Source organism: Oncorhynchus nerka, linkage group LG27 (genome assembly GCF_034236695.1).
Source record: "Oncorhynchus nerka isolate Pitt River linkage group LG27, Oner_Uvic_2.0, whole genome shotgun sequence".
NCBI classification, from domain to species: domain Eukaryota; kingdom Metazoa; phylum Chordata; class Actinopteri; order Salmoniformes; family Salmonidae; genus Oncorhynchus; species Oncorhynchus nerka.
The window spans coordinates 88,632,900-88,659,099 of record NC_088422.1 but is presented as its reverse complement, the minus strand read 5'-3'; the positions used below and the strand labels follow the sequence as shown (position 1 = coordinate 88,659,099).

At 45.7% G+C, this 26,200-nt stretch overlaps 1 protein-coding gene across 5 annotated transcripts in view; it reads left to right on the top strand.

Moving 5' to 3' along the window:
* Positions 1-26,200, top strand: part of cers3a (ceramide synthase 3a) — a 35,098-nt gene that overhangs the window by 3,937 nt on the left and 4,961 nt on the right. Inside the window, exons 1-10 of one of the 5 annotated variants that reach the window (XM_065012251.1) lie at positions 5,122-5,307; positions 10,646-10,819; positions 12,729-12,846; positions 14,813-14,931; positions 15,057-15,114; positions 15,656-15,706; positions 19,321-19,413; positions 19,865-19,993; positions 20,896-21,002; positions 22,768-22,921. In XM_065012251.1, the coding sequence (XP_064868323.1) occupies positions 10,647-10,819; positions 12,729-12,846; positions 14,813-14,931; positions 15,057-15,114; positions 15,656-15,706; positions 19,321-19,413; positions 19,865-19,993; positions 20,896-21,002; positions 22,768-22,921 (1,002 nt within the window). In that variant the 5' untranslated portion in view covers positions 5,122-5,307; position 10,646. Of the gene's footprint in view, positions 1-634; positions 1,392-5,121; positions 5,308-5,365; positions 5,596-10,645; positions 10,820-12,728; positions 12,847-14,812; positions 14,932-15,056; positions 15,115-15,655; positions 15,707-19,320; positions 19,414-19,864; positions 19,994-20,895; positions 21,003-22,767; positions 22,922-26,200 lie in introns of those variants that run through there. The other 4 variants (XM_065012250.1, XM_065012248.1, XM_065012249.1 and 1 more) reach the window with 4 other exon arrangements.

The following is a 26,200-nucleotide window of genomic DNA, read 5'->3' as shown; positions in this document are numbered from 1 at the left end:
TGTTGGTTGAATAGCATGCATTTAGTTTTACTAGCGTTTTCAGAGCGGTTGAAGGCCACAGAATGAGTGTTGTATGGCATTGAAGCTCGTTTGGAGGTTTGTTAACACAGTGTCCAAGGAAGGGCCAGATGTATACAGAATGGTGTCGTCTGCGTAGAGGTGGATTAAGGAATCACCCGCGCAAGAGCGACATCGTTGATATATACAGTGAAAAGAGTCGGCCCAAGAATTGAACCCCGTGATACCCCCAAAGAGACTGCCAGAGGTCCGGACAACATGGATGAACAGTAAGAGTAGAATGGCTGGTTTATAATACTGAAACACTGGCTGATGGACAAAAGGCAGTATTTCTATGTGGCTTTCTTTTAGATGAATTCTGAATTGCAGTTTTGTCAGTGGTTGGTTTGATTCTGCTTATGAAAATCTGACATTTTGATATCTCTGATTATCTAAGCTCAGTCACCCACATAAAGGAGTAGGTTGAGAACCTGATTGGACCAATTTCCCAGACACTGGACTAAAAACAATGCTCAATGCAGATGCTGGCAAATCCAGGATTAGTCCTATTTTGTGTCCGGGAAACAAGCCTATTATGTCCTTGAGATGTCTGACTCTTCTGTCTGCCTTCCTACAGAGTGTCCTCTGACCTGGAAGCTGATGCTGTGTGTGTTGTCGGCGGCAACCCCCACTGTCACTTTCTCTTCCTCCTCCGCAACATCTCCTTCGACCACAGCATTCTCCTCGATTTCCTCATCTCAACGGAAACCTGCTTCCTCGAGTACTTTGTCCGTTACCTAAAACACCTCCGGGACGACTGGGAAGGCTTCCGAACGGTCTGTCAGAAGATAGATGGGTCGGACCGGTGTAAACTGAGCTGGAAGATTAGCCAGAAAGACGATCAACTATTGGACAACCTGAGAGAGGAACTCCAGCAGTCGTTGTGTGCCTCTCGTGGAAGCGTGTCTACTTCCAGCCATTCTGGAGGATCAGTTACCACCGTGGACCCAGAGCCAGCTTCCTGTCTGCAGCCCAGCTTGTGTCTGCCTTCAGGGAGTGCAACTGCCCTGGCCTCTACTCCCCCTCTCCGTCTGGTGGACTACGGCAGCTCAGAGGAGTCTGAGACTGAGGACGGTGACCTCCCATCAGGCCTTACACAGGATAGGCTACACAGCGACTCTGTGGTTCACACACACAACAGCCACTCTTTTGATAGGACTGTTATGTGTCTGACAGAGCTCAGAGTGGTGGTGACTAGACTGCAGAGGAGGAGTCTGTTCCCTTACAATGCCACCTCACTCTTGAAACTGCTGACACAGATTGAAGCGAAGAGATGTTGTCCACAGCGTTGAACTCCGTAATGATGTAATAAATGTTACAAGGTGGTAAATGCATTTGGTCTCATTTGTAATATTTTGAGTGTTGTAAAATTCCTATAACTTTACCAAAATTCCCAGTTTGACAGAAATAAATTTGCTTTTGGAAGATTCCTGGAATCAGGATGGAATAAGCATGAATTGTGGGAATCCTTCAACAGCGGCTTCTAGATTTCTTTAATGTATATTTTAATACTTTAAACATTTTCATGGCATCCTATTTGTGAATGGATGCTCTTTTTGGGGACCTTGTGGTTGGATATGGTAACTTAAGGTAAGCATTGTTTATGAAGGGATGGTTATGATGACCACTTCCTTTCATTTCTAACTACATTTGAATCATAAAGACGTTCCAAAAGCAACACATCCTGTTTGCATGACCATCGTAAGTAAACACACACCTCTTTCAACTATATGTTTTGTTTTGGTTCCCTCCCTTCGGTCCATCCAAACGTCACTATTTTCTCCCACCTGTCTCTGTTGATCTCCTTACTTCTGTTTTCACCTCGTTCTATGTTTTACTAGAGGGACTATTGTGTGGAGGAGTAGCTCCTATTCTCCTGTCTGCGTTATCTGGAGAACAATGCAAACAAGCCACAGATTATCACCTGAGGGCACCTTTGACTGCAGGTAGCGAGGTTAGTGTGCCTCTCTCTCTATCTCTCTGTGTGTCTGTCTATATCTCTGTGTGTGTGTGTGTTCAGGTGTGTGCTTCTCTCTCTATCTTTCTGTTCGTGTGTCTGTCTGTCTCATCTGTCTCAACGACCCACGTGGAGTTCCAGGTCTCCGGTAGCCTCTGGAACTGCCGATCTGCGGCCAACAAGGCAGAGTTCATCTCAGCCTATGCCTCCCTCCAGTCCCTCGACTTCTTGGCTCTGACGGAAACATGGATCACCACAGACAACACCGCTACTCCTACTGCTCTCTCTTCGTCCGCCCACGTGCTCTCGCACACCCCGAGAGCTTCTGGTCAGCGGGGTGGTGGCACCGGGATCCTCATCTCTCCCAAGTGGTCATTCTCTCTTTCTCCCCTTACCCATCTGTCTATTGCCTCCTTTGAATTCCATGCTGTCACAGTTACCAGCCCTTTCAAGCTTAACATCCTTATCATTTATCGCCCTCCAGGTTCCCTCGGAGAGTTCATCAATGAGCTTGATGCCTTGATAAGCTCCTTTCCTGAGGACGGCTCACCTCTCACAGTTCTGGGCGACTTTAACCTCCCCACGTCTACCTTTGACTCATTCCTCTCTGCCTCCTTCTTTCCACTCCGCTCCTCTTTTGACCTCACCCTCTCACCTTCCCCCCTTACTCACAAGGCAGGCAATACGCTCGACCTCATCTTTACTAGATGCTGTTCCTCCACTAACCTCATTGCAACTCCCCTCCAAGTCTCCGACCACTACCTTGTATCCTTTTCCCTCTCGCTCTCATCCAACACTTCCCACACTGCCCCTACTCGGACGGTATCGCGCCGTCCCAACCTTAAACTCTCTCTCCCCGCTACTCTCTCCTCTTCCATCCTATCATCTCTTCCCTCTGCTCAAACCTTCTCCAACCTATCTCCTGATTCTGCCTCCTCAACCCTCCTCTCCTCCCTTTCTGCATCCTTTGACTCTCTATGTCCCCTATCCTCCAGGCCGGCTCGGTCCTCCCCTCCCGCTCCGTGGCTCGACGACTCATTGCGAGCTCACAGAACAGGGCTCCGGGCAGCCGAGCGGAAATGGAGGAAAACTCGCCTCCCTGCGGACCTGGCATCCTTTCACTCCCTCCTCTCTACATTTTCCTCCTCTGTCTCTGCTGCTAAAGCCACTTTCTACCACTCTAAATTCCAAGCATCTGCCTCTAACCCTAGGAAGCTCTTTGCCACCTTCTCCTCCCTCTTGAATCCTCCTCCCCCTCCCCCCCCTCCTCCCTCTCTGCAGATGACTTCGTCAACCATTTTGAAAAGAAGGTCAAGAGTCTTCAAGAGAGCGAGAGTTGCACCCCTTCTGAAAAAACCTACACTCGATCCCTCCGATGTCAACAACTACAGACCAGTATCCCTTCTTTCTTTTCTCTCCAAAACTCTTGAACGTGCCGTCCTTGGCCAGCTCTCCCGCTATCTCTCTCAGAATGACCTTCTTGATCCAAATCAGTCAGGTTTCAAGACTAGTCATTCAACTGAGACTGCTCTTCTCTGTATCACGGAGGCGCTCCGCACTGCTAAAGCTAACTCTCTCTCCTCTGCTCTCATCCTTCTAGACCTATCGGCTGCCTTCGATACTGTGAACCATCAGATCCTCCTCTCCACCCTCTCCGAGTTGGGCATCTCCGGCGCGGCCCACGCTTGGATTGCGTCCTACCTGACAGGTCGCTCCTACCAGGTGGCGTGGCGAGAATCCGTCTCCTCACCACGTGCTCTCACCACTGGTGTCCCCCAGGGCTCTGTTCTAGGCCCTCTCCTATTCTCGCTATACACCAAGTCACTTGGCTCTGTCATAACCTCACATGGTCTCTCCTATCATTGCTATGCAGACGACACACAATTAATCTTCTCCTTTCCCCCTTCTGACGACCAGGTGGCGAATCGCATCTCTGCATGTCTGGCAGACATATCAGTGTGGATGACGGATCATCACCTCAAGCTGAACCTCGGCAAGACGGAGCTGCTCTTCCTCCCGGGAAGGACTGCCCGTTCCATGATCTCGCCATCACGGTTGACAACTCCATTGTGTCCTCGTCCCAGAGCGCTAAGAACCTTGGCGTGATCCTGGACAACACCCTGTCGTTCTCAAATAACATCAAGGCGGTGGCCCGTTCCTGTAGGTTCATGCTCTACAACATCCGCAGAGTACGACCCTGCCTCACACAGGAAGCGGCTCAGGTCCTAATCCAGGCACTTGTCATCTCCCGTCTGGATTACTGCAACTCGCTGTTGGCTGGGCTCCCTGCCTGTGCCATTAAACCCCTACAACTCATCCAGAACGCCGCAGCCCGTCTGGTGTTCAACCTTCCCAAGTTCTCTCACGTCACCCCGCTCCTCCGCTCTCTCCACTGGCTTCCAGTTGAAGCTCGCATCCGCTACAAGACCATGGTGCTTGCCTACGGAGCTGTGAGGGGAACGGCACCTCAGTACCTCCAGGCTCTGATCAGGCCCTACACCCAAACAAGGGCACTGCGTTCATCCACCTCTGGCCTGCTCGCCTCCCTACCACTGAGGAAGTCCAGTTCCCGCTCAGCCCAGTCAAAACTGTTCGCTGCTCTGGCCCCCCAATGGTGGAACAAACTCCCTCACGACGCCAGGACAGCGGAGTCAATCACCACCTTCCGGAGACACCTGAAACCCCACCTCTTTAAGGAATACCTAGGATAGGATAAAGTAATCCTTCTCCCCCTCCCCCCTTAAAAGACCTAGATGCACTATTGTAAAGTGGCTGTTCCACTGGATGTCATAAGGTGAAAGCACCAATTTGTAAGTCGCTCTGGATAAGAGCGTCTGCTAAATGACTTAAATGTAAATGTAAATGTCATCTCTCTGTTCATGTTTCTGTCTGTTTATCTCTCTGTGTGTGTGTGTGTCTGTCTGTTTATCTCTCTGTGTGTGTGTGTGTGTCTGTCTGTTTATCTCTCTCTGTGTGTGTGTTGCATCGTGACACTTCTCCATTATCGTCCCTCTACGACAACGTACCTGGAGGGGAAGGAAAAAACTCCTGTCCAATTGTGCCGGAGCTGGGTGTGACCCTTTAAAGAATGTCAAACAAAGACAGGGAGAGGTAGCGAGGGAGAGAGAGCGAGGGAGAGAGAGCCTGCCTACTGAATGGAGGGACTGTCACGCCTGTTTGTTTCCCACAGTCAACATTACATCTACAGCTCTAGTGAGGACAGGACCTACCTTACCTGGTTTCCCTACTGAGGGTGAGGACAGGACCTACCTTACCTGGTTTCCCTACTGAGGGTGAGGACAGGACCTACCTTACCTGGTTTTCATATTGAGGGTGGAACAGTGGGAAGCCGTGTGGTATATTCTGTTTCGCTATGACCTTGGATTCATTGGATGGTTTCAGGGAATGTGCTGTAGGAGTGTTGTCTGGGGTCCTCTACCTGGGATGTGAATAGCTATCGCTGCTTTTCTGTTGTTTTACACCTGTCCTCTTTAACGGAGGAGCGGGTTTCAACTCGAGTCTGTCCCAAGCAACCGGTGGGAGTTGTATGAGTGAGGTTGATGTTAAATGGTCTCTTTCAGGTGAGCATGTCCCCCTGTTAGAGGAGCTAAGCTTTATCTTACATCTTAGGATTGGACTGAATAGACCCTCTGTTTTCTTAGTAGGTCAGTGAGTGTATAGAGATTCTCCACCTAAGGCTTTTCTGAACGCTCTCGAGGTTGATTGATTTATAGTTTTGTAACTTAAACTCAAATTATGATGGATCTCTGGCACTTTAGCTGGATCGCCCACGTGAAGTCATCAGCATTCAACCAGTGAAGTGTAATTACCATTTTGGTTTAAATGGAACTATAAAAAATCTCCAAATGTAATCAGAGTTTTAAGATGAATCTTGACTGGTTTTAATCTACTCTAAAGATGTTTGTGTTTGGAGAGCATGTACTCATGGAAACAGATTGCTTTACAGTTAACAGTGCCTGTCACAGTTCTTTGGGATATCTAGTGGTGTGTGTGTGTGTGTGTGTAATGAGGAAAACACTATTTATCCTCCCTTTCACCTTTTGGCCTCCTATTCTGCACTTAGTTGTAAGTTTTGGACTGAACAGTCATTTTCAGGGTTGAAATCTAAAGATCATCTTTGATACATTGGAGCCATAGTATTTTAATGATTGAAAAACAATGTGAGTTGAGCATACAGTCTGTTGTAGGTTCTGTCTTAATCATGTCTCTATACAAGTATAACGTCTTTCCCACTCAGTCATATTCTGAAAACCTCTTTTGCGTGATGTATGTATTTTATCTCTTCATGCACGTCAAAGATAATAAATCACTCCCTAGTTCTGGTATGCTTCCCTACCGACAAACATTTATCATGCTTGAGAAAGTTGATGAAAAAGTACGATACCAGTACAGTTGAACCGTGTGCCCCTGTATGTGGGATGGAGAGAGAGAGCGGAGAGCAACAGAGAGAGAGAGAGAGAGACCAGGGAGAGAGAGTCAGAGGAGAGAAAGAGATGGACAGATACCAGTGGGAGAGAGAAAGAAACAGAGAGAGAGAGAGAGACCAGGGAGAGAGAGAGTCAGAGGAGAGAAAGAGATGGACAGATACCAGTGGGAGAGAGAAAGAAACAGAGAGACCAGGGAGGGAGAGGAGAAAGAGAAGGAAACATACAATATGAAGACAGAGTGTGCTTTGTCATGTTCTTCACTGACTGAATGTCTGAATCCCCAGATGATCTTCAGCAGAACGCTAACAATGCAAAAGGCCTTCCTTATCGGCTGTGTTCTACCGCTAATACACACTGCCCATCGCTCTATGGACTAGTCCGACGTGACTAGGTTGTCTAGCATGGCTGCTAGTATAGGATAAACTGTAATGTTCCCCCAGGTGAAAATGGTCTTAGACACACAGTACTGCTGTATACATGATAAACACTGTACATTACATCCTCAACATAATACCTACCCTACATTGAATATTACCCATGTCATACACATTGATCTCATCTCATACAGCAACATACACCATACATATTGCACACTGCCATTCCAGAATGTTCTCTCAGTGGCATACTAACACAGGTCAGTTGGACTTATTGCTGTTCAGGTGTTGATAGACAGGTACTTGATAGACAGGTGTTTGATAGGTACTTTGTATCTGTTGTAGTAAAACAAACATACAGGTACCCAGGCTAGGTAGTGCCAGTATGTAATATGCTTGGCGCCACGATATTATCTTTAAATCATAATGCAATTGCGTCACAGATGTGTAATCAGTGCAAGATAAGGTTAAACGCATAGACACAGAATTAGTAGAAAGGACATTGCCCATCAGACCACAGCAATATAACTAGTATTCAATTTCTGTGGTTAAAATGTTGTTTTGTTGTTCCATTTCGACCTGTAGATGTGTTTGGTTGGTGATTCCATTGTCTCCGCAAAGTCATTGTGATGTGGTGTTGTTGTTATGTTTTTTCAGGGCAGTGAAATGTGCTGAGTTACACACTGACTATACAGAACACTGCAGAGAGCCCTGGGATGTGCTGAGTTACACACTGACTATACAGAACACTGCAGAGAGCCCTGGGATGTGCTGAGTTACACACTGACTATACAGAACACTGCAGAGAGCCCTGGGATGTGCTGAGTTACACACTGACTATACAGAACACTGCAGAGAGCCCTGGGATGTGCTGAGTTACACACTGACTATACAGAACACTGCAGAGAGCCCTGGGATGTGCTGAGTTACACACTGACTATACAGAACACTGCAGAGAGCCCTGGGATGTGCTGAGTTACACACTGACTATACAGAACACTGCAGAGAGCCCTGGGATGTGCTGAGTTACACACTGACTATACAGAACACTGCAGAGAGCCCTGGGATGTGCTGAGTTACACACTGACTATACAGAACACTGCAGAGAGCCCTGGGATGTGCTGAGTTACACACTGACTATACAGAACACTGCAGAGAGCCCTGGGATGTGCTGAGTTACACACTGACTATACAGAACACTGCAGAGAGCCCTGGGATGTGCTGACATCAGCAGTGATGTCATCAAAATGGACCCCATGGGGGCAACGAGTCTCACACACAAATGTGAGCATGTCACACACACACACACACACACACACACATCAGTGTGAAAGACTAAATGACAAGAAGAGTAAATAGTCTGCACTCGTTTAGGGGCGTGTGTGTGTGTGTGTCATCAGAATCTGCCCAGGGTCATAGAGGCCCCCTATTGATATTGTTGACGTTATTCACGAGTAGTTTGTTTTCCCTTCTCATGAATCAGTCTGTACGTTAGGGATTATCAACTAGATTCAGTCTAGGAATGATTACTTCCTTGAGTGGATGGTTGGGGTGTAGACTGCAAATTGACCGCAAGAAGCCCAAACCAATATAATATGTGACTAAGACATCATTTCAATCCTTGCTTCCGTTTCTATACGCCACGGCTCTACTAGGCGTGGGAATACTTGGGAACACATTTACAACATTAAAATCACTTGGAGATGATTTCATGCTGTTTTTACAGTCTTATGTCCAACAATAAATAAATAATTGGGCTGAACACTTGGGGGGGCCTAATAAAACCCCCCATTGGGGGAACCCTGCTGTATATCAACTCACTGCCATCTGGGATTCGAAGAACTCCATAACTCTTGAACCATGACTTGACCACTAGGGGTTGTGATCCGTTTCAGCGTTGATCTTGGTTTAGAAAAAACGACAAAGAAAAAAAGTCTAGTCTGGGATTTACTGGGATATATGTTGCTAGGCTGCAGCCCTGGATTTCATTGACTACCGCTGCCAGTGATGTTTTCTCTGCTGACGTGTGTGTGTTGGACAAGGTGTGGGGAAGCATCTTGAGAAAGAGGCGAAGGCTGTTGTGTCAATATTTGTATTGGAAATAAAGAACTGCATGTGCACTTGACTGGAGTGACCTAGGTTATACACACCCACACGACCTACAGCACTGGTGTCCAACGAACTCAGCAACTCATGTTGTAAAATGGTTTCAAATCTGACTGATAGTGAATGAATGCACTCTTGAAATCCGGAACTAGTGATTTAGGAACAATATATCATAATCAATTCCTGGTTAATAAATAAAGTACATGCAAATGCAAACTTCTACCCAATTCTAAGTTCAACCCCTTAACTGCAATCCTATTGGTTCAACTGCCATGTCAGTCTGCCAGATTAGAACAAATACCAACATTTGTTTTTCTCTTGGACATCAAACACAGGCAATAGAACAGCAGAATAGTGTACTGCAATTTTACTTTGCGACACTCTTCACCTTCTTTGCCAAAACAAACAATAACAGCGGCCGTGGGGCGGACAGTGGCTCTGTTTCCTCTACTGCAGATTCCATCTTTAAGGGTCAATCTGCCATTTGGGACTTCTATTTTTTACACTTATAAATTAACGGTATATACACATTGTTTCTTGAAGAATATACATTTTATAGGTGCCTTATCAGATTAGTTCAATTGCCTAACCCCATCAGAACCCAAAATATTAGTTTGTTTGTTTTACTCTGTTGTTTGTAAACAGTGTACTTGTAAACAAACTGTATTGCTTCAAAACATGGTTAAAGCTGCATTCTATAGCTTTGTGCTCAACCTGACAGAATTCAGATATAGATGGGAGTTATAGATCTGTCATTCTATAGCTTTGTGCTCAACCTGACAGAATTCAGATATAGATGGGAGTTATAGATCTGTCATTCTATAGCTTTGTGCTCAACCTGACAGAATTCAGATATAGATGGGAGTTATAGATCTGTCATTCTATAGCTTTGTGCTCAACCTGACAGAATTCAGATATAGATGGGAGTTATAGATCTGTCATTCTATAGCTTTGTGCTCAACCTGACAGAATTCAGATATAGATGGGAGTTATAGATCTGTCATTCTATGGCTTTGTGCTCAACCTGACAGAATTCAGATATAGATGGGAGTTATAGATCTGTCATTCTATAGCTTTGTGCTCAACCTGACAGAATTCAGATATAGATGGGAGTTATAGATCTGTCATTGTCATTGAAGCAATTCCATGTAAACTATTTCTATGTTTCCCCTCTTTAAATCAAAATCAAATCAAAGTTTCCTTTTCGCGTTTTTTTACTTAACATTTCATACCCCAGGTTCAAACTGCTGAAAATACTATGTTTTTTGGATGTTGAAAATATATTTCACAGCGGTTTAGATGCTACAATGTAAACAATGTCTTTGAGGTGCTGGATATAAAAACATATATTCAGCAAATGATTGAAAGAGACTCTGCACACTGCAGCACTGGTGTGCAATCTTGCTCCCATGTGGTTTATTGGCGACATCGTTTCCACTTTACTTTAGGTCTTCATCAGGCCTCACTTGATAACAGTGGTGGCTGGTGGCATGTTAAATCGGAAGACGAGAGCTTAGTATGGCTGGAACGGAATAAATGGAATGATATCAAACACTTGTTCCATGTTTTTGTAAAACATTCCATTCACACCAGCCATTACTATGAGCTGTCCTCTCCTCACCAGCCTCCTCTGTTCGATAACGTGATACCTATTGACATGTGTTTTCTAACATAACGCTCCTCTTCCACCCCTGTGTCGTTAGGATGATTGACACCCTGTATGAGTGGATCTGGTGGGACCGCTTCTGGCTGCCAGTCAACCTGACCTGGGCGGACCTAGAGGACCGAGATGGGCGTGTCTACGCCAAAGCCTCTGACCTCTATGTGACGTTGCCTTACGCCATAGGCTTCCTACTGGTCAGATACCTGTTCGAAAGGTGAGCTTGCTGAACATATAGGGGCAGTTTCCCAGACAAAGATTAAGCCTTGACTAAGAAACATGTTCTCCTGTAGTCCTGGCTCAGTTAGTAGAGCATGGCGCTTGCATTGCCAGGATGGAGGGTTTAATTCCCGGGACCAGCCATACCTAAAATGTATGCTCACTTGACTGCATGTGGCTTTGGATAGAAGTCTGCTAAATGGCAGGTACAGTGCAGTGGAAAAGTATTGGCCTTCTTTCTGATTTTTGATCCTGAATGTTATCAGATCTTCAACCAAAACCTCATTTTAGATAAAGGCAACCTGAGTTTACAAATAGCACAAAAAAATGGATTCTTATTTTATTTATTTAATTAACAAAGTTATCCAACACCCAATTCTCCTGTGTGAAAAAAGTCATTTCCCCCTTGCACTCAATATACTGGTTGTGCCACCTTTATCTGCGATGACTGTAAGCAAACACTGCAGTTGTTGATCAGTCTCTCACATCGCTGTGGAGGAATTTTGTCCCACTCTTGCATGCAGGACTGCTTTAACTCAGCGACATTTGTGGGTTTTCAAGCATGAACTGCTCGTTTCTAGTCCTGCCACAGCATCTCAATTGGGATTAGGTCTGGACTTTGGCCAGGCCATTCCAAAACTTCAAATGTGTAGCTTTTTAGCCATTTTCATGTAAACTTGATTGTGTGTTTTGGATCATTGTCTTGCTGCATGACCCAGCTGTGCTTCAGCTTCAGCTCACAGACAGATGGCCTGACATTCTTCTGTAGAATTCTGTGATACAGAGCAGAATTCATGGCTTCTTCTATTAAGGCAAGTCGTCCAGCTACCTGATTCCTGAGGCAGCAAAGCATCCCCAAACCATCACACTACCAACACCATGCTTGACAGTTGGTATGAGGTTCTTACTGTGGAATGCAGTTTTTGGTTTTCTCCAGACATAATGGGACCCATCTCATCTAACCAGTTGACTCAAGTTTGCCAAAAAGCACCTGGAAACACCTGGATGATCATCAAGACTCTTGGAAGAATGCTCTATGGACAGATGAGTCAAAACTATCACTTTTTGGACGTCATGGGTCAATTAGGTTTGAGTGCCTTGCTCAAGGGCACGTTGACAGAGCCTTGTCGGCTTGTGGATTTGTACCAGCAGCCTTTAAGTTACTGGCTCAATGCTCTAATCACTAGGCTACATGCCACACATTGCAGCTAAAAGTGGCACAACCAGTTATTGAGTCTAAGGGGGCCTTACTTTTTCACACAGGGCATTGGGTGTTGCATAACTTTCTTTATGAAATAAGTATGTAATTGTTGTGTTATTTGTTCACTCGGGTTCCTTTATCTAATATTAAGATTTGGTTGAATATCTGGTAACATTCAGTATAAACAATATGTGAAAGTAGAGAAAATTAGCAAATATTTTTTCACATCACTATTTTGATCAATGGAGATTTTCCATTGAAATGGTTTCTAGTCCAGGACAATGCTGTGTCCAGAGAACCGGCTCATACTCCGTGCTGTTTATATACTACTGAACCATGTTTAGTTCAAACCTCTACCTCACTGTCTCCCTACACCATAGAATTCCTACTCATCAGATACCAGTTTGAAAGGAGAGCTCGCTGAACAAAAAAAGCCCCTTTTATAGGTTGCTACAGGGAAGTAGATGTTAAGTTACAATTTAGCCTGCTTTGCTACTGTGTTTGTGCATGTGTGCATTCAAGTTTATTCAAGTTAATTTAGTTGGAGGCAATGATTCTCGTTTGCCGTGTAGTTAATCTCACCTGTGGTAACTTGCATGTGCCTACAAGGTAAAAATTCTACCAGTTTTGAAAATGAAAAAATCTGAACATTCTGCCCCATTGTAAAGTCCAATATATTTAACTGCGTCTGTATGTTGTCCCCCAGGTTGATAGCCACGCCTCTAGCAGCCTCAGTGGGGATCCGGGAGAAGGCCAGACTGAGAGTACCAGACAACCCCATCCTCGAACTCTACTATCTCTCTCACTCCAGAAACCCTGGCCAGGTATTAACCCTACACATTAGAAATCACACTTACACCTTTTACATATAGACCTAATTATTAGTGTCAATATCAAACGTTATTGCACTATGAGATCATACACATTCTAATGGATAGTACAAACCCTGCCCATCTGTCACTCTGGTCAAATCCTGCCCATCTGTCACTCTGGTCAAACCCTGCCCATCTGTCACTCTGGTCAAACCCTGCCATCTGTCACTCTGGTCAAACCCTGCCCATCTGTCACTCTGGTCAAACCCTGCCCATCTGTCACTCTGGTCAAACCCTGCCATCTGTCACTCTGGTCAAACCCTGCCCATCTGTCACTCTGGTCAAACCCTGCCCATCTGTCACTCTGGTCAAACCCTGCCATCTGTCACTCTGGTCAAACCCTGCCCATCTGTCACTCTGGTCAAACCCTGCCCATCTGTCACTCTGGTCAAACCCTGCCATCTGTCACTCTGGTCAAACCCTGCCGATCTGTCACTCTAGTCAAACCCTGCCATCTGTCACTCTGGTCAAACCCTGCCCATCTGTCACTCTGGTCAAACCCTGCCCATCTGTCACTCTGGTCAAACCCTGCCCATCTGTCACTCTGGTCAAACCCTGCCCATCTGTCACCCTGGTCAAACCCTGCCCATCTGTCACTCTGGTCAAACCTTGCCCATCTGTCACTCTGGTCAAACCCTGCCCATCTGTCACCCTGGTCAAACCCTGCCCATCTGTCACTCTGGTCAAACCCTGCCCATCTGTCACTCTGGTCAAACCCTGCCCATCTGTCACTCTGGTCAAACCCTGCCATCTGGCACCCTGCCTATCTGACACTCTGGTCAAACCCTGCCCATCTGGCACCCTGCCATCTGTCACTCTGGTCAAACCCTGCCATCTGGCACCCTGCCTATCTGACACTCCTGAAATCCTGGTTGGAGGATGCTGATGCTCTGACCAACTCATTGGCCATGTGGTTAGAGTATCAGCCCTGTGATTGGAAGGTTGGGGGTTTGATCCCTGGTCTAGTCATACCAAAGACAACAAATATTTCCTGACGCTGCTCTGCTAGGCAGTCAGCATTAAGGAGCTGGATTGTAGCATACGGCACTGCGATAGAAATTCAAGTAAATTTGGTTGGATTCAAGTGAATTCACCTGTCCAGGGGGTGTACTTGTATCATGTCCAGCTGCCTCAGGCTACAGGTATAGGGGATGGGCTCCGGCCCTGTGGGCCATTCTGGCTCAGACAGGGGTACTATCATACAGTATATCTGCTGTTCAGACCTGTGATCGTGTACATCACCCAGATGTCCAGCTAACCAACCTCTAATGCAGATACTATGCTCCAGGCCAAATGTTTTGGTCCATGACTCACCATGTGGTCATGAGGGATGTTAATGTTTATCCACATGACTTTCGCCCTTTACCCATCTCTCCACATGAGGTGTGTGTGCACGAGCGTATGTGTAAGTCTTTGTGTCAATGCGTCTATATGCACTTGTGTGTGCGTGCACACACATTTGTGTGGCTATGTGTGCTTGTGTGTGTGAATTTCCACACATCTGTGTGCATCTGCGTGCGTGTGTGTGTGAGTCTCCTGATGTGTGTATATCATCAGACGGTCCTGACAGTCTTTGAAGGGATTATTGAAACCTCACACCACGAGACCTCTCTCTCAGATCTAAATACCCTGATGGTTATTTTGCTCACGGTCCAGTGTCTTACCGAAATCTCAAGTAGCCAGCGAAATGAAACAAGTAGCCAGCTAGTGGGAACAAATTTGCCCTACTAAAGTGATTTTGGTGACATCTGATTTACCCCAATGTATTGAAGTCAACTTAGCATAAGGGTTAGTAGTCCTGTTTAGCTGACGCTAATCAAACACACTTGGTTCTGAACTCTGTCTGTCTGTCTGTCTGTCTGTCTGTCTGTCTGTCTCCCTCCCTCCCTCCCTCCCTCCCTCCCTCCCTCCCTCCCAGGCAGTTATAGATGGTCTGTCTAAGAAGAGCGGCTGGTGCGTTAGGCAGGTGGAGCGCTGGTTCAGAAAGAGAAGAAACCAGGATCGTCCCGGAGTACTGAAGAAGTTCAGAGAGGCTAGGTAAAACTGTGTGTTGTGTGTGAGAGTATAGCTTATTCCACATTTTCACCTTTCACTCAGTAGTGGTTTTCTTCTTCTTATATTATTGTCCCTTGTCTGTCTCGGTCTCTGTCTCTGTTTTGCAGTTGGAGGTTTGTGTTCTATCTGTTGGCGTTAATTGGAGGAGTTGTGTCCCTGTATGATGTGAGTAGTGACTCTAGTGATCCTCTGCTTCACAAACACAAGTCTTTACAAGATAGCAATTCAGTGCGTGAGAAGAGATTTCAAGATGTGGAGTGAGGTTACTGTGTCTTAACTCTGTTACATTCAGTACCACCAAAACACACAGCAAATACAAATTCCTAACACTTTATGATATGTTATACACATGAAATGAACATCCTCAAAGTAGAACTTTAACAGGTTGTCCCGGGTAAAAGCAGGGAGAAGGTCAAAATGGAAGACTCAATTGCTGGATAAAAATATTATCTGAGCTAAGCTGAAATGGAGAACTTCTTTTCAGTCCTTCTGCCCTGAAGTGAAGGAGGGGAGAGGCGGATAAGGGGAAGAGTGGAGGAGAGGACAGAGAGATGAGCTCTATGGGAATTTGACGGTGATGGCTTCAGCAAGTGTCTGAAGGCCTCGAGGGCAATGCCAGTGTAAATTGAAAGCATCATGATGAGATTGTCCTGTAATGTTCTTTAAAGATTTCACTGCATGTTTCTCCTTCTGTTTTGTATTTCAGAAAGAATGGTTCTATGATACGTGGGAAGTGTGGAATGGATTTCCAAAACAGGTGTGTGTGTGTGTGTGTGTGTGTGTGTGTGTGTGTCTGTGTGTGTGTGTGTGTGTGTGTGTGTGTGTGTGTGTGTGTGTGTGTGTGTGTGTGTGTGTGTGTGTGTGTCTGTGTGTGTGTGTGTGTGTGTGTGTGTGTGTGTGTGTGTGTGTGTGTGTGTGTGTGTGTGTGTGTTCTAGTACTGAGCAATTAGTGCTTTTTGAGGTCAGTTTGATTATTAATAAAATGATCAGGATATTTGGTTTCTGTATGCATTATGTGGGTTGAATGCTGAAACAACACAGAATAAAACAGTGAATAACAGTGCCATGATGGTAGTGATCACCCTACTACATCGCACAGTTCAGGCTTGATCTGATTTCTCTCTAGAGAAACTGCACATTGACCTCACAGAAAAAAATCTGATAATTGAACTGATGTTGACCAATTAGTTGTTACATTTTTTTGGCTAATCGCTCAGCACTACTGGTCATTTACCAGGGTGATTTTGAAGAGCTCTCACACTCCCCTTACTCTTCTCACGTGTCTCCACACTAGTATAACCAACCAGGAAGAAAAACAACATATCATACTTGAACAGGCGCAGCTTGGCTGACGTTTTCTAACCATGTCCAGATTTCTGAGTCACACATAAAACATATAAAACTAGTCGATAATACTGATTCTCAAGTCCAAAATACACAGGTCCATATTTAGTAGTGAGACTGTTTTTAAATGTATCTTTAACAAGTGGGGGAATGTGTGGCTTAGATTGCTGTTCAGTCTTTACTGGGTGCCAGGTCCTAATCAAAGGAACGATGATGTCACCCAAACTGGAACGGAGACAATAGGATTATGTTTGATCAGGCTCCACACCTAACAATGTTGCTTGGGGTTTAAAGCAGGTCACGTCCCAGATGGCGCCTCATATTGGCCCTGGTCAAACGGAGTGCACTACATCAGGACTAGAGTGCCAATTGGGATGAAGGCATAGTTTGTTCCAGAGATTTTGGATGTGTTTTATGTGATCGTATTTGCAACAAAGAATTGAACACAGTTGGTAACTACTTGGTATCCAACTTGTTGGCCTACTTATTAGGGCTAATTTTGATGATTCCCCAAAAATAAAAAGTGGTATTAGATAGACTAATTATTATGCAATTGCAATTTGAACCATGTAGTTACTAAGTAAATACCAACTGTAGCGTAGTGTAAAACACCATGTAGCTCTGGTGCCGTATGTATCAATCAAATTCAATGAATCAAATGTATTTATAAAGCCCTTTTTACATCAGCCGATGTCACAAAGTGCTGTACAGAAACCCAGCCTAAAACCCCAAACAGCAAGCAATGCAGGTATAGAAGCACAGTGGCTAGGAAAAACTCCCTAGAAAGGCAGGAAGAAACCTAGAGAGGAACCAGGCTCTGAGGCGTGACCAGTCGGGTGCCGGGTGGAGATTTTAACAGAACATGGCCAAGATGTTCAAACGTTCATAGATGACCAGCAGGGTCAAATAATAACAATCACAGTGGTTGTAGAGGGTGCAACAGTTGGCCCAGTTGGCTTTTCATAGCCGAGCATTCAGAGATAGAGACAGCAGGTGCGGTACGAAAACAGCAGATCCTGGACAAGGTAGCACGTCCGGTGAACAGATCAGGTTTCCATAGCCGCATTCAGAACAGTTGAAACTGGAGCAGCAGTATGACCAAGTGGACTGGGGACAGCAAGAGGTCATCAGGCCAGGTAGTCCTGAGGCATGGTCCTAGGGCTCAGGTCCTCCGAGAGAAAGAAAAGAGAGAGAGAGAGAATTAGAGGGAGCATACTTAAATTCACACAAGACACCGGATAAGACAGGAGAAATACTGCAGATATAACAGACTGACCTTAGCCCCCCCGACACAAACTACTGCAGCATAAATACTGGCAGCTGAGACATGAGGGGACGGGAGACACTGTGGGCCCATCCGACTATACCTCCGGACAGGGCCAACCAAGCAGGATATAACCCCACCCATTTTGCCAAAGCACAGCCCCCACACCACTAGAGGGATATCTTCAACAACCAACTTACTACTGAGAAAAGGCAGAGTATAGCCCACGAATATCTCCCCCCAGCACGAACCCGAGGGGTCTTGTGACCGCAGCGTACGTGTAGGTATGTATGGCAGGACCAAATCAGAAAGTTAGGTAGGAGCAAGTCCATGTAATGCTTTGTAGGTTAGCAGTAAAACCTTGAAATCAGCCCTTGCCTTGATAGGAAGCCAGTATAGAGAGGCTAGCACTGGAGTAATATGATCAAATTTTGGGGTTCTAGTCAAGATTCCAGCAGCTGTTTTTTAGCACTAGCTGAAGTTTATTTTGTGCTTTATCCGGGTAGCTGGAAAGGAGAGCATTGCAGTAGTCTAACCTAGAAGTGACAAAAGCATAGATTCATTTTTTGGCATCATTTTTGGACAGAAAGTTTCAGATTTTTGCAATGATATGTAGATGGAAAAAACTGTCCTTGAAACAGGGGACTCTAAGTAGGATCTGCTGATCTATGACCAGTTGTCCCCTGTCCATGTTGTCTTATTCATTGTGATCTAAAAGTCCAAACGGATCTTAAATCATCACTCTACTCTAAGATGCTCGATGGCTACACAGCCCCTGATTTCTTTGCCCCAGCTAGAGACACTGTCTCCGTTCTAAATGCCTCCCTATTTAGTGCACTACTTTTGAACAGAGGCCTTTGCACTGTATAGGGAATAGGGTGCCATTTCAGACGCAAACACTCAGGCATAGGAGAAGGGATTTGGAGAGCTCTGTTTTGAGTCTGTTCTGTTGGAATGTGATTCACTCATGGCACTGTAAGATTATGTTACCTGTTACTGGTGTTTCTCTCTCTCTCTCTCTCTCTCTCTCTCTCTCTCTCTCTCTCTCTCTCTCTCTCTCTCTCTGTCTCTCACACACCTCTCTCTCTGTCTCTCTCTCTCTCTCTCTCTCTCTCTCTCACTCTCTCTCTCTACACACCTCTCTCTCTCTCTCTCTGTCTCTCTCTCTGTCTCTCTCTCTCTCTCTCTCTCTCTCTCTCTCTCACTCTCTCTCTCTACACCTCTCTCTCTCTCTCTCTCTGTCTCTGTCTCTGCCTCTGTCTCTCTCTCTCTCTCTCTCTCTCTCTCTCTCTCTCTCTCTACACACTCTCTCTCTGTCTCTCTCTCTCTCTCTGTCTCTCACTCTCTCTCTCTACACACCTCTCTCTCTCTCTCTCTCTCTCTCTGTCTCTGTCTCTGCCTCTGTATCTGTCTCTGTCTCTCTCTCTCTCTCTCTCTCTCTCTCTCTCTCTCTCTCTCTCTACACACCTCTCTCTCTGTCTCTCTCTCTCTGTCTCTCTCTCTCTCTCTCTCTACACACCTCTCTCTCTGTGTCTCTCTCTCTCTCTCTCTACACACCTCTCTCTCTGTCTCTCTCTCTCTCTCTCTCTCTACACACCTCTCTCTCTGTCTCTCTCTCTTTCTCTCTCTCTCTCTACACACCTCTCTCTCTCTCTCTACACACCTCTCTCTCTCTCTCTACACACCTCTCTCTCTCTCTCTCTACACACCTCTCTCTCTGTCTCTCTGTCTCTCTCTCTCTCTCTCTCTCTCTCTCTCTCTAGACTATGCTGGATTCTCAGTACTGGTACTACATCCTGGAGATGAGCTTCTATGGTTCGCTTCTCTTCAGAGTCACTTTTGATGTCAAGAGGAAGGTGAGAGTCGGGGATCCCAGTCCCTGCCAGCCTTGGGCTTTTCTCAAGCTCTGCTTTCTTTCCCATACACCTGCATTATCCTCCACTCTCTGACCCGTTTAACTGAGAAGCTCTGCTTTCTCACATTAGTTACCTACTGCAGTCCTAATTAGATAGTGGCCTGCCTGCCACCTCTGACAGGCCAGCGCATTAAATATCTTATGGAGATGAAAAGTAGAAAGTTTGAGAAATTTTTATCAAAGCAAATTGCAGTTGGCTACTCATAAGTAATTACAGTTAATGATCTTTTCCACTATATTAGTTGTTCCAACCTGCCTCACATTGTCCATCTGCCTGCTTAGTTATGCATGTTACACTATCAAGTGATTTTGAGGACACGTAGTAGAATAACAACAGTAGCTACAGAAACAACAGCGACAGGTGAAGATGTTTGTTGTGTTGTCTCCTCTAGGACTTTAAGGAACAGATCATCCACCATTTGGCCACCCTGACGCTGCTGTCCTTCTCTTGGTGTGTCAACTACATCCGTATAGGAACCCTGGTGATGCTCATCCACGATGCCTCCGACGTCCTGCTAGAGGTCTGCTACCATGTGGAGTGTCTGTGTGTGGTGTGTGGTGTGTTTGGTGTGTGGTGTGTGGTGTGTTCTGTGTGGTGTGTTCTGTGTGTGGTGTGTGGTGTGTTTGGTGTGTGGTGTGTTCTGTGTTCTGTGTGGTGTGTTCTGTGTGGTGTGTAGTGTGTGGTGTGTTCTGTGTGGTGTGTAGTGTGTGGTGTGTTCTCTGTGTGTGTGGCAGACACTTTATTTATTTATATATTTTTATTTTACCCCTTTATCGCCCAAATTTTGTGGTATCCAACTGGTAGATAAAGTCTTGTCTCATCGCTGAAACTCCCGTATGGACTCGGGAGAGGTGAAGGTCGAGAGCCATGCGTCCACCTAAACACAACCCAACCAAGCCGCACTGCTTCTTGACACAATGCTGACTTCACCCGGAAGCCGGCTGCACCAATGTGTCGGAGGAAACACTGTACACCTGGCCACCGCGTCAGCATGCGCTGCGCCTAGCCCGCCACAGGAGTTGCTAGTGCCCGATGGGACAAGGACATCCCTGCCCTCCAAACCCTCCCCTAACCCAGACGACGCTGGGCCAAATGTGTGCCGCCCCATGGGTCTCCCGGTTCGCGGCCGGCTGCGACAGAGCCTGGACCCGAACCCAAAATCTCTGGTGGCACAACTAGCACTGCGATGCCGTGCCTTAGACCACTGAGCCACTCGGGAGGCCAAGAGTGGCAGACACTTTTATCCAGAGCAACGGTTACATCCTAAATGGCCCACTGGTAAACATAGGGCTCATGTTAACAGTAGTGCACTGAACAGAAACGGGTGCATATAGAACACCCCCACAGAGTGAGCTGTGACGTGTGTTTCTGGTAGAGGGGAGACTCACTGTGTGTTTTTCTCTCTTCTCTCTCCTACCCCAGTCTGCCAAGTTGTTTAACTACGCCAAATGGGAGAGAACCTGCAACAGTCTCTTTGTGGTGTTTGCCATTGTGTTCATGGTAACCCGACTGATCATCTTCCCATTCTGGTAAGGCAACTGACGAACCCTAGCTGTGTGTGTGTGTGTGCGTGTGCGTGCGCGTGTGCGTGTGTGTGTCTCTCTCTCTCTCTATTGTTTGTTCACCAATTGGCACACAGGAGGAGTGATTGTCAGGGGAATGTCTTTGTTTCATGAGCGCTCAGTGATACAGAAGCCAATATTTATTGAATTATGTTCTGTCTACCTCTCCTGTGAGAAACAATCAACCATCTCATTTCACTCTGAAAGGCCAAACAAAGAGACGTTGAACTTTGCAAAAGTACAAAACATCATGTTCTGTTCTCTGCAGAGAAAGTAAACCAGGGTCGTGTTCATTAGTGCACACCGTAGAAAAAGGTTATGCAACTGAAAGCGAAAACAAACGTTTCCTTTTTTCCCCCACATATTTGAATTCTATATTTTTCCAGCTCTGTAGTCAGCCCCAAAAATGAAAACGAACGTTTCTGTTTGGTCAGGCTCAGGTTTCCCCTTCCTGTTTCAGTCTGGTGCCTATTGAATACGACCCAATGTTTCTGTTTGGTCAGGCTCAGGTTTCCCCTTCCTGTTTCAGTCTGGTGCCTATTGAATACGACCCAATGTTTCTGTTTGGTCAGGCTCAGGTTTCCCCTTCCTGTTTCAGTCTGGTGCCTATTGAATACGACCCAATGTTTCTGTTTGGTCAGGCTCAGGTTTCCCCTTCCTGTTTCAGTCTGGTGCCTATTGAATACGACCCAATGTTTCTGTTTGGTCAGGCTCAGGTTTCCCCTTCCTGTTTCAGTCTGGTGCCTATTGAATACGACCCAATGTTTCTGTTTGGTCAGGCTCAGGTTTCCCCTTCCTGTTTCAGTCTGGTGCCTATTGAATACGACCCAATGTTTCTGTTTGGTCAGGCTCAGGTTTCCCTTCCTGTTTCAGTCTGGTGTTTCCCAATGTTTCTGTTTGGTCAGGCTCAGGTTTCCCTTTCCTGTTTCAGGTGCCTATTGAATACGACCCAATGTTTCTGTTTGGTCAGGCTCAGGTTTCCCCTTCCTGTTTCAGTCTGGTGCCTATTGAATACGACCCAATGTTTCTGTTTGGTCAGGCTCAGGTTTCCCCTTCCTGTTTCAGTCTGGTGCCTGTTGAATACGACCCAATGTTTCTGTTTGGTTAGGCTCAGGTTTCCCCTTCCTGTTTCAGTCTGGTGCCTATTGAATACGACCCAATGTTTCTGTTTGGTCAGGCTCAGGTTTCCCCTTCCTGTTTCAGTCTGGTGCCTGTTGAATACGACCCAATGTTTCCGCAACTGGTTAATCTTTCCTGAATTGGACGGCAATGAATGAGCACGAAAGCTGAAAAGCTGAACAATGTCCCCTTTCTCTCATGGACATTACTTACCAATTGACAGAATACCAGATTTCTTAGCTATCATTTTTGTACAGATACCTACTTATTTCAATAATGAAAAACCCCTATAAAGCAAAGAGTAGCCATTATTTTCCTTCACAAAGGCTAGTGTTTAGGAGGCATGAAAAGCAAAAACATTTTTAAATAGGAAAAATAATCCTATTGAATTCTTACTGGTTATACCGCCTCTGCTTCACGTTGTTTTCTCACGTTCCATGCACACTGAACACCACCCAGGACAAGTTTAAATGTTTAACAGAGCTTATCATATCTAGTAGTCTGTATCATATAAATGTATATTTTAGCACTTCGGGTTTGTGAAAAAGTATCTTGCAAATAAAATGCATTACCATCATCAGCATCATTGTCTGTATTGGTTACGTCATTCCAGGCTGATCCACTGTACGTGGGTGTACCCCACACTCCAGTACCCCCCGTTCTTTGGTTACTACTTCTTCAACGTCATGCTGGTGGTCCTCCTGTTCCTGCACATCTTCTGGGCCTACCTCATCCTGCGCATGGTCAAGAAGTTCCTCTTCGGCAAAGTGAGTCATCTTTTTGGCAGTGGTTTATTTCACTCTTTCTTTTCCACTCTTCACCCATTCCCTTTATGACAGCCATCACTTGGTCACAACATCACCACTCAGCCTAGTCAATGCTCTTCTCTCTCCTGGCACCCCAATGGTGGAACCAGCCTCCGCCTGGAGCTAGGACAGCAGAGTCCCTGGCTATCTTCTGAAGACACCTGAAACCCTACCTCTTCAAATAGTACCTTAAATGAATCAAGTATTTAAAAGTATTTTCCTACTAGCACTGACTTGACAGAACATGATCTTGCTACGACTGTGATGGTACAAACTGACAGAATACCAACTTGATGATGAGTTGACCAGAGGTTGATGATGGGTTGACCAGAGGTTGATGATGGGTTGACCAGAGGTTGATGATGGGCTGACCAGAGGTTGATGAGGGGTCGACCAGAGGTTGATGATGGGTTGACCAGAGGTTGATGATGGGCTGACCAGAGGTTGATGAGGGGTCGACCAGAGGTTGATGAGGGGTCGACCAGAGGTTGATGAGGGGTCGACCAGAGGTTGATGAGGGGTCGACCAGAGGTTGATGAGGGGTCGACCAGAGGTTGATGAAGGGTTGACCAGAGGTTGATGAGGGGTCGACCAGAGGTTGATGAGGGGTCGACCAGAGGTTGATGAGGGGTCGACCAGAGGTTGATGAAGGGTCGACCAGGGTTGACCAGAGGTTGATGAAGGGTTGACCAGAGATTGATGAAGGGTTGACCAGAGGTTGATGATGAGTTGACAAGAGGTTGATGAAGGGTTGACCAGAGGTTGATGATGAGTTGACAAGAGGTTGATGATGAGTTGACAAGAGGTTGATGATGAGTTGACAAGAGGTTGATGATGAGTTGACAAGAGGTTGATGATGAGTTGACAAGAGGTTGATGAGGGGTTGACCAGATGAAACAGGTGTACTAGTACTGCTGCACACACCTTTTCTATTTGTGTACTGTCCACACTGTCTCTACACACCATCCTTTACAGTACATATATATTTATATTGTAATATTTCTTAATTGAATTATTTTTGGGATTTGCATGTATTGTTTTGTGTTGTTAGGTATTACTGCACAGTTGGAGCTAGGAACATAAGCATTTCACTACACTCCTAATAACATCTGCAAAATATGTTTACTCAACCAATAAAATGTGATTTGATTTTGATATGTGAAGATGAATGCACTAAAGTTGCTGAATGACTAAAATGTTAAATGTTAGATGTAAGTGGATCCTACTATAGGAGAGTTCTGGGAAACATTGCTCTAAACACACATAGAGCCCCAGCCTACAGCTGCTTGACTGACCTGACTAGATCATGCATAGCAACAGGTGGTCTCTGAAAGTCAGTGCTGTCTGATGTGGGTGGAGGGTAACAGAGACCTCAGCCCTTCTGCATTGATGTCCATGTGGTGTTATGGGTCAGTAGCTTCTGATTAGTGCTGTGATGCAGACAGCTACACCAGTGTCTGTTCTCTGTCAGACAGCTACACCAGTGTCTGTTCTCTGTCAGATGACTACAGTGTCTGTTCTCTGTCAGATGACTCCACCAGTGTCTGTTCTCTGTCAGATGACTACAGTGTCTGTTCTCTGTCAGATGACTACAGTGTCTGTTCTCTGTCAGTTGACTACAGTGTCTGTTCTCTGTCAGATGACTACAGTGTCTGTTCTCTGTCAGATGACTACAGTGTCTGTTCTCTGTCAGATGACTACAGTGTCTGTTCTGTCAGATGACTACAGTGTCTGTTCTCTGTCAGATGACTACAGTGTCTGTTCTCTGTCAGATGACTCCACCAGTGTCTGTTCTCTGTCAGTTGACTACAGTGTCTGTTCTCTGTCAGTTGACTACAGTGTCTGTTCTCTGTCAGATGACTACAGTGTCTGTTCTCTGTCAGATGACTACAGTGTCTGTTCTCTGTCAGTTGACTACAGTGTCTGTTCTCTGTCAGATGACTACAGTGTCTGTTCTCTGTCAGATGACTACAGTGTCTGTTCTCTGTCAGATGACTACAGTGTCTGTTCTGTCAGATGACTACAGTGTCTGTTCTCTGTCAGATGACTACAGTGTCTGTTCTCTGTCAGATGACTACAGTGTCTGTTCTCTGTCAGATGTTCTCCAGATGACTACAGTGTCTGTTCTCTGTCAGATGACTACAGTGTCTGTTCTCTGTCAGATGACTACAGTGTCTGTTCTCTGTCAGATGACTACAGTGTCTGTTCTCTGTCAGATGACTACAGTGTCTGTTCTCTGTCAGTTGACTACAGTGTCTGTTCTCTGTCAGTTGACTACAGTGTCTGTTCTCTGTCAGTTGACTACAGTGTCTGTTCTCTGTCAGTTGACTACAGTGTCTGTTCTCTGTCAGATGACTACAGTGTCTCTTCTCTGTCAGATGACTACAGTGTCTGTTCTGTCAGATGACTACAGTGTCTGTTCTCTGTCAGATGACTACAGTGTCTGTTCTCTGTCAGATGACTACAGTGTCTGTTCTCTGTCAGATGACTACAGTGTCTGTTCTCTGTCAGATGACTACAGTCTCTGTTCTCTGTCAGTTGACTACAGTGTCTGTTCTCTGTCAGATGACTACAGTGTCTGTTCTCTGTCAGATGACTACAGTGTCTGTTCTCTGTCAGATGACTACAGTGTCTGTTCTCTGTCAGATGACTCCACCAGTGTCTGTTCTCTGTCAGATGACTACAGTGTCTGTTCTCTGTCAGATGACTACAGTGTCTGTTCTCTGTCAGATGACTACAGTGTCTGTTCTCTGTCAGATGACTACAGTGTCTGTTCTGTGTCAGTTGACTACAGTGTCTGTTCTCTGTCAGATGACTACAGTGTCTGTTCTCTGTCAGTTGACTACAGTGTCTGTTCTCTGTCAGATGACTACAGTGTCTGTTCTCTGTCAGATGACTTCAGTGTCTGTTCTCTGTCAGATGACTACAGTGTCTGTTGACCACTGGTGTCTGTTCTCTGTCAGATGACTACAGTGTCTGTTCTCTGTCAGATGACTACAGTGCCTGTTCTCTGTCAGTTGACTACAGTGTCTGTTCTCTGTCAGATGACTACAGTGTCTGTTCTGTCAGATGACTACAGTGTCTGTTGACCACTGGTGTCTGTTCTCTGTCAGATGACTACAGTGTCTGTTCTCTGTCAGATGACTACAGTGTCTGTTCTCTGTCAGTTGACTACAGTGTCTGTTCTCTGTCAGATGACTACAGTGTCTGTTCTCTGTCAGATGACTACAGTGTCTGTTC